General features: G+C 39.2%; 1 protein-coding gene across 4 annotated transcripts in view; it reads right to left on the reverse strand.

The window, feature by feature from the left end:
- stau2 (staufen double-stranded RNA binding protein 2) overlaps nt 1-13,582 on the reverse strand; it is a 370,605-nt gene that overhangs the window by 184,679 nt on the left and 172,344 nt on the right. For all 4 annotated transcript variants that reach the window (XM_060822782.1, XM_060822781.1, XM_060822785.1 and 1 more), the window contains one exon: nt 3,989-4,201. In XM_060822782.1, the coding sequence (XP_060678765.1) occupies nt 3,989-4,201 (213 nt within the window). The remainder of the gene's footprint in view (nt 1-3,988; nt 4,202-13,582) is intronic.

Here is a 13,582-nt window from a genome sequence, read left to right on the forward strand (position 1 = left end):
GATGTCATATGGTTTAGATGGTCTCAAGGCGGACGATTTGCCATTCTTCCTCCAATGTGGATTTCACCAGACATGATCTTATGTTATTCTTATATAATGAAAGCAGTGCGCCAATCTCCTCTATATTTTTGTGTCCAATGCAAAAGCTGTTTTGAAATTTTAGGAATTTTTGCTTTTCACATTTTTAGCTATGTCTTCCTCTTCATTGGATATACGGAACAGTCCATCTTCTGTAGTTACACTGGCACTATTCCCCACCTTTTCCTCTGCTACATTGATGACTGTATTGGCACCACCTCGTGCTCCCACGAGGAGGTCGAATAGCTCATCAACTTCACAAACACCTTCCATCCTGACCTCAAGTTCACCTGGACCATCTCGGACATCTTCCTCTCCTTCCTGGACCTCCCCATCTCCATTTCTGGTGACCGACTCAACGTGTCATCTCCTTCAAAACCACGACTGCCATAGCTACTTGAATTACATCTCCTCCCATCTCTCCTCCTGTAAAACCACTATCCCTCACTCCCAATTCCTCCACCTCCACTGCATCTGTTCCCAGGAGGAGCAATTCCACTCCAGGACATCCCAGATGGCCTCCTTCAAGGACTGCAATTTTCCCTCCCATGTGGTCAACAATGCCCTCCAACACATCTCCGCCACTTCCCACACCACCACCCTTGAACTCCACCCCTCCAATGGCAATTAGGAAAGAAACACCCCGGTCCTCACATTCCACCTCATCTCCAGATAAAACGCATTATCCTCCACTATTTCCACCTACAATCAGACTCCACCACCAGAGATATTTCCCCTCCCCACCCCTATCAGCATTCTGCAGAGACCATTCCCTCTGCAACTCCTCATTAGGTCCACACTCCCCACCAACCCACCCTCACTCCCGGCACCTTCCCAGCAAGAGGTGTAAAACAGGCACCCACACCTCCCCTTTCACCTCCATCCAAGGCCCCAAAGGATCTTTTCACATCTGGCAGAGATTTTCCTGCACATCCAAATACTCTATCTACTGTGTCCATTGTTCTCAATGTGGTCTCCTTTACATTTGGGAGACAGGACACCAACTTGTGGAACGTTTCAGGGAACATCTCTGGGACACAACAAACAACACCACTACCATGTGGCTGACCGGTTCAACTCCCCCTCCCATTCTGCCAAGGACATACAAGTCCTGGGCCTCCCCCACTGCCAAATCCAGGCCACCCGACACCTGGAGGAAGAACATCTCATCTTCCACCTTGGGATCCTCCAACCACACGGTACCAATGTCAATTTCACCAGTTTCTTCATCCTCCCACCTCATCCCAGATTCAACCCTTCAACTCGACAGCACCCTCTTGAATGGTCCTACCTTGTCCACCTTCCTTCACACCTATCTGTTCCACCCTCTCCTCCAACCTATCACCATTGCCCCCCAGCCCCCCCACCTCCATCTATCTCTCGGCTTCCCAGCTACCTTCCCCCCAGCCCCCAACATTCCTGATGAAAGGCTTATGCCCAAAATATCGATTCTCCTGCTCCTTGGACGCTGCCTGATATGCTATGCTTTTTCTGCTCCACACTGTTTGACTCCGCATTTGTCAATTTACTAATCTATCAAATGAATCTGATACTTTGAGTTTCTCTGATGGAGGGATTATTATCAGTGAATTTTGTTACATTGGCTGAGCATTGTAGGTACTTGTTGATTACGTTCTTGACTTGTAAGTTGATTGCGAGAACTTTGTTCTCCCTATACTGCACTCCATTTTGTTGTTTTGTTGTATTATTTGTTGATTAAATTTGTTGTTCAACTCTTGTTACTCTAAATATTGTTGTTGCAGTACTTAGCCTGAAAGCTGTTAAATTTTCTGTTGTTTTAAATGCTGTTTCAACATAAAGATCAGTTTTCCTTTAATACTATAGCGTCTTCAAAGAGTTGAATGAAGTGACTCATTTTCCAAGATGGTTGATAGACTAACCAACAATCTGTGACCTTCTCAAAATGGCTTTAATCAATATGATTCAAATTTTTGACTTATAGAGATGGCTACTGTGATGTTGTTCGCACATTTTTTGTGTCTGAGGTAGTTTCACACAGAATACAACACCACATGATCAGATTCATGCTCCTTTTCTTTGTTTCTGATGCTTCTTCTTTATAAACTCGATAAAATGTTGTCGTTACTAAATGTAACTTGATATTCTGTCCGACGAATCAATACCGTAAAAATTTAACTAACTTCACTGTGAGGGCTCTGAAACTTCAAATTCCAAGTCGGTCTCATTCTCAATTTTTTTTTCAATCAATTGATGTATTTTAACTTGGTGAATAAATCTTCCATTGAATAAATAGTCTTAAGTTTCTAAATAACTGCCAAAAATGTAACTCTTCTTCTCAGCCTAGTTTTTCAGGATTTTACTCTCAGGGATTGAATCTGCTCTCTTCATGGGTACTCTGGGATCACTTCCTCTGGTTATGGGCAATCCTGCCCTTCAGATAGAAAAATAAAAAAGGTTGTTTGTGATCACAATGGGTGTTTTAGCATGTATAGCCATGCTAGGTCCTGAGACTTTCCCACTCGGCGATTATGAAATGCACTGGTGGAAGACTGACAACATGAGGGGTGTCAGCCCTTCTGAGCATATATTCCATGTGCTTCTCAGGTTTGCAGGTGATCATCATCACCTGTACACTGGCACACTGAGTCTAACCCAGTGAGTGTCAGTTTGCATTGGAAGACTGGCACCACTTAGCCTTACAAAGTACAGAAGATTTTTCATCCTCGTCCTGCAGTAGATGTGGGTCTTTTTGTGCAGGTCACCGGTGCTGAACTATGCTGCAACAATGGAACAGGCCTAAAGGGAGGCCATCCTGCTGCCCTGACAGGGGAAGAGGACTTCCCTGCTTTTGTGTTTAAGCAAAACCAGAATCCCTAGTGAGCAGTCGCTGATGCTGCAGGCCAGGTTTTAGCCAGTTGGGACAAGTCCAGAGTGATGGGACAAACGACAAAGCTGAGTGATGCTTCAGGCTTACAATGACCGAAAGGATATCTGGGTGGTCTTCAAAAATCATGTCCAGGTCTTCAACCCCAGACTTTCCGGTGGGGTCAAGATCTTCCTGCATGCCCCATAAGATTTACTGTTCAACTCCTGTATCAACTCACCTACAAAAGGAGTGAGACAAAATATGCACTGCTATGTAAGGAAACCTGGACCAAGCCTGAGTGGAACTGATGACCTCTAGCAAGATTGACCCATAGAGTTCATTACGGAAGATTCTGCCCTTAAGATTTCGGGGCGGTGGAATACATTATCAGTATTAGCAAAGGAAGCTGAAACCATGTCAACTTTTCAGACTAAATTGACTGAAAGTGGTTGTAGGGTGCATGGGTTTAGAACTAGAGGTCATGTGAAGGATAAACATATCTTTGATTCAAACACACAGTTTGAATCAAATGGCTTGTTTACATATTGTAACTCTTATATAGGCAATTCTACATCATTTTTAATTGAATAGTTAAGTTTATTGCAATTTGAGAAGCACAACTAGCTGGATTGTTGTTGTAAAGACGAAGGAGTTGAGAAGCATGAAACTGATAAACTATAAGTCTAATCACATCTTTAAGATATGATTTGGGGATGCCAGTGTTGGACAGGGGTGTACAAAGTTAAAAATCACAGAACTCAAGGAGCGGCGCTCCGAAAGCTAGTGCTTCCAATTAAACCTGTTGGACTATAACCTGGTGTTGAGTGATTTTTATCTTTAAAGTAGTCTCCTTGTAAGTGTGGACACATAAGAAAAAATATTTCCTATTCTTATTCAGAGCAGAAAAAGTTGACTGGAAGTCCACACTTGACCATCAAATGTCGTCCAATATCAGAAACACAAAGCAAAACAATGAAAGAAACAGAGGGAAGTTTACTCTTATTGTTTTAACACACACTCTTTTTCTGGAAAAGCATAAATTGCTTTAGCACTATCACTAACCTTCAGTATAGATTTGGGTCGCTTTTTATAATGGGTTTTCGGTTTTTCAATCACTGGCAGGGGAGGAAGTTTCTTTAGCTCTTGAAGGACAGTTACGGCTGCTCGTTTTTTGGAAAGTTTTTTACTATTTCCTTCTCCTTCTGCTGTAAACTCGCCAACTGCAACACGGGTGACAAAGCTCTTCATGTGTGGAGGACCACTTTCTCTAGTTACCTGTCACAAAGGGAAAATGTAAATGAAAATGCTGTTATATTTCTCAGCAATTTTCTTCCCCTTTTTCCCTCCAAAGGTACTATAGACTCTTGCTATCATTACTTCTGCCTCTGAAAATGGATGGAGAAAATGCTTGTTAGTCAGTATGTAAAAAATGAATCTCAAAACTGAATGGACATATTTCAATAAAACTTGAAATACAGATAGAATATGTTCCAAGAAAGAATGGGTTAGTTTTGTGGTGAAGATGTGAATCCAGAACCTGAAATTTGTAAAGGTTAATTAACTTTGGGAGATTGAGTGAATTGATCTCCTTTAGAATGGTGTGGATTGTCTCAGTTGCTGTGATGCAATTTGTCACAGTCTTCAAAACATGAGCAATTTATAGAAGAGCTTGTTGAATGTTTAGGGACCTTAAGTCTCCCTCTGAAATGGAATTTCTTCATAAAAAGTTATTTTTTTCAGTTTTATAGTTACAGAGCATCAACCAAGCATAGAAAAGTCTAAAAAAAAGGGACAATTGTCCTTGATTCAACACAGTGTTATGAAGCAGGGTAAACACTCTGCTTATATTAAACCAGCAACACAGTAAAGATTTATCCCATGCAGTAATTTGTGAAAATTCGAGAGGCCAAGAACTATTTAACAACAAAAATTAACAACTTTATTTCTTTAAGTATAACAGAGAATAATTAACTAACAACTAATTACAACTCCTTCCTCTATTCTATCTTTTACCTTCTCTTTTACAATACTGGTCCGATAAAACCCCATAATTAAAATTTACTAAAAATTCAAGTTTTCAAAACCAGCCAGATGTCAAATTTTCTCTTCATATCTTCCTCTGTCTTCTTTTCTTCTTCTTAAGGATTTCTCTTTCACAGGTTACTGGTCAATAAAGATACCTTTACGAGAGCTATTTTTCAGGCAGTTTCTACATGCTAGTGGTGTGGCAGTTCTCTTCCCCACTGTTCAGTTTTCCCTGGTCCCAAAGCATTGGATTGTGTCATTAGTTTTTAAGATTGTCAATATACGAAATCTGAACTTGATTCGAGGTTGTTTTTTGGGAGGTATAATTTAAACTTATTGGCCTAATTCAAATCTGTTTTTGTCTCCAGGCAGCCAGCTTTCCTAGCTACCCCAGTAGCTGGACCACATGTTACATTCAAAACACAGCGCTGTTACGTAGTTCTGCTAGCTTTTAACTCTCTTAAAGGTACAGTACACCCACATCTTCATAACAACAGTGAGATGGAAGAATGCATTCCACTGTGTGCCCTCCTCACTTGCTTTAACAGAGGTATGAACAATGACGGGAAGGGGTAATGTGTTTGTTGTGATCCTTCACTCCAAGTACTGATGTCACAAATTTATCGAAAGTAAATGTCAGCCCTTCCTGACCTGACAAAGTGGCTGCAGAGAGATTTTATCCAAAATTCCTCTATCTCCCATACACTGACCATCCTGAGAGATACAGTCTCACAAAATTTGTGAAAGCCAGAAACATCTACGAGTTCTACAAGTTCTACTTGTGGAAGGTACATGGTGTCCACACCAAACCCCGAAATTAGAATTTCTAACAATCAAAATTAGAATGTGGTAGTTCATGACACTGATTGAGCAGTCAGGACTGAGGTTCCTCGCTCATAACTTGCTTGCACAAATTTAGTCCAAAAGAAGATTATAATCGCTGGAAACAACAATTTAACTCTTATTTTATATACTATGTTTTTATCTTGTTCCAGTTTCCCCTTTTCTATACCTATTATCACAAATATATTTTAAAAATATTTCATCCAAAAATGCAAATATCCAAATTAGGAGCAGGACTACCCAGTTGGTATGCCTAATACCAGCATATATCTGTTCTTACTTTCAGTAACATCATGGTTGATCTGATTGTGGCCTCAACTTCATATTGTCTCCTATTGTTAATAATTTTGACTCCCTTGTTAGTTAAGAATCTAGCTACCTCCACCTTAAAAATATCAATACTTCTTCCTCCACTGTGGCAAAGAGTTTAAATAACTTTATAATACTCAGATAATCTCTTCTCATGCTACCTTAAATGGAACACTCTGTTTGTAAATGATGTCTCCTAGTTTTAATTGTTTCCACGTGGGTAAACATCTTCTCGGCATCCTCCCTGTCAAGGCCTCTCATAATCGTATATGTCTCAATGAGATGCTTCTTAATTCTTCTAAACTGACAGAAACAGGCGCAGCATGTTCAACCTTTCCTTATAAGATAACCCCTCCATCCTAGGAATCAGTACAATCAAGCATTCCTGAACTGTTTCTAATGCATTTGTTGTATTCCTTAAATAAGGAAACATGTTGTATGAAGTATTCCGGATGTAGTATCGCCAATACCCTGTAGCAAAACATCCTTACTTTAATATTCTACTACCCATTCACTCTCCCTTTACTTACGAAATAGATAGCTGAATTCACCTGTGTGACAGTTTGTCTACCTGTAGTGTTCAAATTATGATTTTTCAGATAAGGATTTTAAAATAAAAATGATCACCTAGGTTAATTGTTTGTCCCAATTCATATTTTAGTTGGGTCTTTCATCATTCAGTAAAGGTTCATTACAGTAGTCAAATTACATCTTTATATTGGACATGTGAAGCAAAATTCATTGCCATATATCCACTACATATAATTCAATGTTAATGTAGCCAAACCTATTCCAGCAAAGATTTGTGATTCGCTATTTAACAAACTTGTTTGTGTTTTTTCATTTCAAAGTTTGGACAATTTGATGCTGACCTCGTATTTACAGAAATTGGTTTCAGAATTACACCTTCATTTAATTAGTGTCAGATGTGTTCTCATGTTTCATTTTACATTTTGAAAAAAACCAACATAAGGAAATGAAATTTATGATCATCGATGTTCTAAAAATAATTATAGTGAAGTAACACACTAATCATTCATAACTCCACAGATTTACTTCCAGAAAAGATAGCAAACTTGTGACTTTGTGTTCCAGCAGTAATTTGATAAATCTTGCATTGTCGGTTTCCTTCCAAAGTTTATGTCAAAAATGTATGCTGATGTGATCAAATGACTGTGATAAGCCAAATGCTATGAAAAGCTTTAAATCAGAAACAGAGGCATGTTTGAAAAAGCAACATTAAAACTAAAGAAGCCACACAAGTTCACAGAAACAAATGGTTCTACCAACCAGCTAAATAACCAGTTCAAATGAAATTTTAGAAATTACGTTGTGGCACATCTGCTCAATCAAATACAATAGGTTGCAGGTAGCAATATCTAAGTCTCAGATCGTAAAGCACAACATTGAATCTGCATTGTTAAATGGACAATAAATTGCCCATTGTATAAGTCTGGGAATAAGCATAAGTAGAACACTGGGAAACCATCATTGAAATACTGGGAAAGGCCTGCAAAAATATAAGCAACTTAAAGATTCAAGGGCCTGTAGAATTAAGACTGAACAGTGAAAAATCTGGAAAGCTGAGGGGAAATTGGGGGAGATTGTTGAGTCTGTGAGTAAAGGTTTCAACAATTATGTACTGAGACATTCAGAACAGAGGGAAGATAGAGGCCGTAAAAAATTAGAGATGTCAGTACAGAAGATGTGTGTTTTTGCAAAGATCAAAATAATTTGTTAAGAGTTAGTGGTCTATTAGAAAAACTTTGATATCATCGTGATAAAGGTGTTGTTCCACTAATCTGTTGTCTTTCTCACCCAGTATGCTGTAGATCTGTTCAAATAATATCTCAGTCGGAGTGCAACATATTTAAGGCCTCAAGAATTACCGTTGTACAAATCACAGTCCTACAGGGAGAATCCCTCCTCCAACATTTCCGACATTTTCAAAATATTCCCAATGCTTTCAACACCAGTGAGCATACTCCAAAAGCATTTGATTAGCTGCAGAGTGCTTTGAGATGCCTGGGTGTGGCTGACCATGAAAGGTGCTGTATTAATTCAAGCACATTTTTCTTCTTTCTTTTAATAAATATTAATTACAGAGTTAGAAATACTGTTAAGATGTGTTATCTGAATTATTTATATTTAATATAATATGCATATATCTCAAACTTATTGTAAACAACACTTTCCAATGCCAAGGACACTGGTTACAAGTGATCAAAAGAAAACCACTAAAAGACTTAGAAAAAAGAAAATGTTTTAAATCCAGCAAATAGCTGAAGACTTCAACTGACCAGATACCGAACTGAAGATTGTCACAGTTGGCAGTCACATAATATCATTATTGTCAACCAAAAAAAAACTGTCAGAAAGTCACTTAATTTCCTTAAGATACAGGAGCAGAATTAGGCCATTCAGCCCATTAAGTCTGCTCTGCCATTTAATCACAGCTGAGAGGTTTCTCAACCCTACTCTCCTGCCTTCTCCCCATAATCCTTGATCCCTTTACTAATCAAGAACCTATCTATCGTAAATAATTGATTCAAAGCATATTCCCTTTTTGCCCATATCTTCAATATATGATATTTCTGCAAAATTGTCTATCTTGTTCTGAATAAGCATCATATTCAAAATGCAATCTCCGTTTCCTTCTCCACTGATGCTGAATTCCTGCAGCACTTTGTTTTTATTTCATACTTTCAGAAACTGTTGTGTTTTGCTCTCATATGTCAACCTTGTCTGTTTATTCCATCCTATGAGTGAATGAACACATGCATAATTAGATTCAAGCAGTGGTGTAGTTTAAGTTTCTGTATAATAATTAATAATCCATTTTGCCATGTCACAAGATTTCAGGTACTTGAACAAACAACAATAACCGTTACTATACAAAACTAGAGCAACAAGTTACAATATATATAAAACTTACATTCCAAACCCAGAATAAACGTAAGGTAAATATAGGTCTCACAACCTGGTGATTAGGGGGAATGTTTATTTTTACACCTCTCTTGGTTGCTTGCAACAAATATTTCAGCTACCTACTTGTGAATCAATTATCACAGCTCACTTAAAACACAATTCATTAGAAAACTAAGGAGTTAATTGCCAAGGTTTTCTTGAATGAAACAAAAGGAATTTTATCATTTACTAACCTTGAGAAAAAAAACCGATAATAAAACATCAACGATTTTGAGAAGATTTGTAGCTCAAGTTGAGGTTCTGGATGTACGTTTGCTCGCTGAGTTGGAAGGTTCACTTTCAGATGTTTCATCACCATACTAGGTAACATCTTCAGTGAGCCTCCAGACAAAGCACTGCTTATGATTCTTGCTTTCTATTTATATGTTTGGGTTTCTAACAACACTGATAACACAGAAGCTTGGATTAAAAAAATTATCGTACCGACCCTTAACAGACACTGAAAAAGCCATCTTAGTAAGAGGATTAAATTACAACTTCCAGGATGTGGACAAGAAAGACTTCTTAGCAGCATTAGAAACAACACTGAAAGACAACCAACTCAAAGAAAAAACCCAGCAAACCGTCAGATAGGTAGTCGCACCAACACTAAGCAGAAAAAAGGAAGGAAACACACTCAATACAAAAGCAAGGAAAGCACGAGAAAGACTAAAAAAAATTAAAAAATTGCTATCCTACCTGCAGACAAAGGATGCTTGACAGCCATTTTAAATCAATGAGACTACACTGAAAAAGTGAACGCACTATTTGCAGATACCAACACTTACCAACAAGTGGTGACAGACCCGACCCCACAACTAGAGAACCGAATCACAGCCCCACTCAAAAAACTTCAGAAATCTGGAGAAATATATAAGACTGACTTCCAAAAAATGAAATCAGACGGATTCAACACACCACGCTTCTATGGATTACACAAAATTCACAAACCAGGAGCCCCCCTCAGACCCATAGTCTTGCTACCTGGAACACCAACATATAGATTGACAAATGAGCTACACCAAAGACTAAAACACTTAGTAGAAGACTCACACCACTCCATTCACTCCACCCAAGAATTCCTGAAGATAATCAAAGACACTAAGATAGAAGAGGATGAAAATCATGGTCACCTTTGATGTAACAGCCCTGTTCGCATTAATCAACATCAACCTGGCCAAGGAAGCACTGACTACACTATTAGAAGAAGCAAAAACACATACACCAAACAGCACCGACTTCATCAGCAAGGACAATATCGTCAAGCGTGTGGACCTATGCCTGACCACCGACTTCACCATCAATAACAAAACCTACAGACAAACCAATGGAACACCCATAGGATCTCTGATATCAGGATTCTTAGCAGAGACAGTAATGCAGAGACTCAAACAAACAGCTCAGCCAACCATCCAACCCAAACTTTGGGTCTGCTACGTGTATGACATCTTTGTCATCACTAAACCAAACAAATTAGAGGAAACCTTCAAGATCATCAATAATACCCTGACTAGCATAAAATTCATTAAAGAGGAGGAAAACAACAACAAACTGCCATTCCTAGATGTCACAGTAGAGTGAACAGCCAATGGGAAACTTCAAACCAGCGTCTACAGGAAATCAACACATACAGACCTACAAAAGCAATCATCACAATATCCACAAATGAAGCTGCATCAGAACATTATTTCAACAAGTCAACACACACTTCAGCACAGAGGAACTGCGCAGAGCAGAGGAAAATCACCTATACACTGTATTCAAAAAGAATGGGTACCCAATGAACACAGTCCGCTAATTTCTCAGCAACAAACCCAAACAAGCAGACAAAACACGTCAGAAACCCTACATCAAAGACATCTCAGAAATGACTGCCAGACTACTCAGACCCCTTGGCATCATGGTAGCCCACAAACACACCAACACACTTAACTACAGCTAATGAACTTGAAAGACCCTATATAGACAACAAGAAAAACTAATGTCATTTACAAAATACTGTATAAGAACTGTAACAAACATTGGGCAAATAGGCAGAAAACTAGCCACCAGGATACATGAACATCAGCTAGTCACAAAACGACATGACCCTCTCTCACTTGCATCCTTACATACAGATAAGGAAGGACACCATTTTGACTGGGACAGCATGTCCATCCTAGGACAAGCCAAACAGAGACATGCACAAGAATTCCTAGAAGCATGACATTCCAACCAGAGCTCTATAAACAAACCATTGACTTGGACCCCATTTACCACCCCCTGAGAAAAAGAACAGGAAATGACATCACTATAGGAAATAACATCACCGCCGGAAATGGCAACAGTAACCCAAAGAAACTAAAACATATAAATAGAAAGCAGGAATCATCAGCAGCGCTTTGTCCAGAGGCTCACTGAAGATGTTACTTAGTATGGTGATGAACCATCTGAAAATGAACCATCCAGCTCAGCGAACAAACCTACATCCAATAAAACATCAAACTCTAATAATAAATTTAAAATGGATAGTGTTTGATATTGACCGGGAAATAAAGGTTCTGCAGTTACACAGGTCTCTTGTCACAGATCACTTTCTCTTCTCTCTGCGCTGCTCTCAAAAGCAGCTGGTGGAATATAGTTCTGTGTGTACCTCGGAGTCTATTTCCAATGTCTTTCCAAGCTGGCTAACTGAAAGGTGAACCTTTGTCGCGAAATACATAAAATTATCATAAACATCAGGGAAACAGGAGACACAAATTTCTTGATGCTCATTCAGTTGCCCGGTTTTAATATCTTTCCATAAAATGGCAATCTCAATTACCTGCTCCTTGCCTGTTCCTGAGCGCCAAGTCATTTGAATTAAGTTACCTTCTCAAGAGCAGAGTCAGCAGCAGCATGTTTTCCTCATGGAAACCAATTCTGACTCTCTCTTTAACTGCTTTACAAATTCCAACCAACTCTAACCCTTGAACTGACGGTTCAGACACCAACCAATTGTTTTAGCAAACCATTAAAAACCTCACAAGTCCTGCCTCTGTTCCTGAACAAAATCAAATGTAACTGATATCAGCACACCAAGTTCTCTGAATGTTACAATTTTCAGTTTGCTGACTTACTTAGTACAAAATAGATACAAAAAACTGAATATCACAGATTCAAATTGGAAAAGCAAATCAGGAATAGCAACAGTAGCCTAAAAATGAAGTTAAAAATCACACAACACCAGGTTATGGTGCAACAGGTTTGGTTGGAAGCACATTAGCTTTCGGAGCATCGCTCCTTCATCAGGTGGTAGTGGAGGACTCAACCCTAACACACAGAATTTATAGCAAATATTTAGTGTGATGTAACTGAAATTATACATTGAAAAATTGATTGTCTGTTAAGCCTTTCATCTGTTAGAATACAATGATAGTTTCACTTCTTTCATGTGTACCGAACTTAGCTCTCAGCCTCTGCTCGGCCACTTTTCTCTGCTGCCTGTCCTGAAGTCCGCCTTGGAGGACCGTGGCTGAGCAGAGGCTGATAGCGAAGTTCGGTACCCATAGGGAGGGCCTCAACAGGGACCTTGGGTTCATGTCACATTACAGGTGACCACCACTGCACTATACACACACACAGATAATCCTACACACACACACACTCTCACACACACACGCACAGGCACTCCTATACACACATACACACAGACACACATATACACAGATGCGCACACACCCACATACACCCTTACAGACACACACTCACACACTCACACATGTACCCCCTCACAAACGTAAGACACTCTGCACTCACTATACACACACACACACACACTTTCTCACACACAACCCCCAACCCAGACAAACACATGCACACAGATAGATGAAGACCCACATGCACACATATATTTTGTGGGGTGAATTTGTACTTGCAGAGTTACATTGTACTTTGCTCAAAAACTGCATGCATTCATGTAGAACTCTGAGCTCAAAAACTGCATGCATTCATGTAGAACTGTCTCACTTTTTAGATTAGAATCAATCTAAGCATCATGGCATAGACACAGAACACAGGGGGCCAACACCTTCAGCATATTGTCTAGCTATCACCATTGTTAACAGCTAACCCGAGAATGCAACTTTTTAAAAAAAGGTTTTGTGATTTGCACATGAAAGAAGTGAAACTATCACAGTATTCTAACAGATGAAAGGCTTAACAGACAATCAATTTATCAATGTATAATTTCAGTTACATCACACTGTAAATTTTTGCTATAAATTCTGTGTTAGGATTGAGCCCTCCACTTTCACCTGATGAAGGAGCGTCGCTCCGAAAGCTAGTGTGCTTCCAATTAAACCTGTTGGACTATAACCTGGTGTTGTGTGAGTTTTAACTTTGTACATCCCAGTCCAACACCGGCATCTCCAAATCATGACTAAAAATGAAGGAGCGACTAGGTTAAAAAATAGCACAAGACTATATGTATAAGGAGCAGAAGCAGAACACATTAAAAGACAAAGCATCCCAAGGCCAATGGATCACAACAAG

The sequence above is a fragment of the Hemiscyllium ocellatum genome, chromosome 4 (assembly GCF_020745735.1).
Source record: "Hemiscyllium ocellatum isolate sHemOce1 chromosome 4, sHemOce1.pat.X.cur, whole genome shotgun sequence".
Taxonomy (NCBI): Eukaryota; Metazoa; Chordata; class Chondrichthyes; order Orectolobiformes; family Hemiscylliidae; genus Hemiscyllium; species Hemiscyllium ocellatum.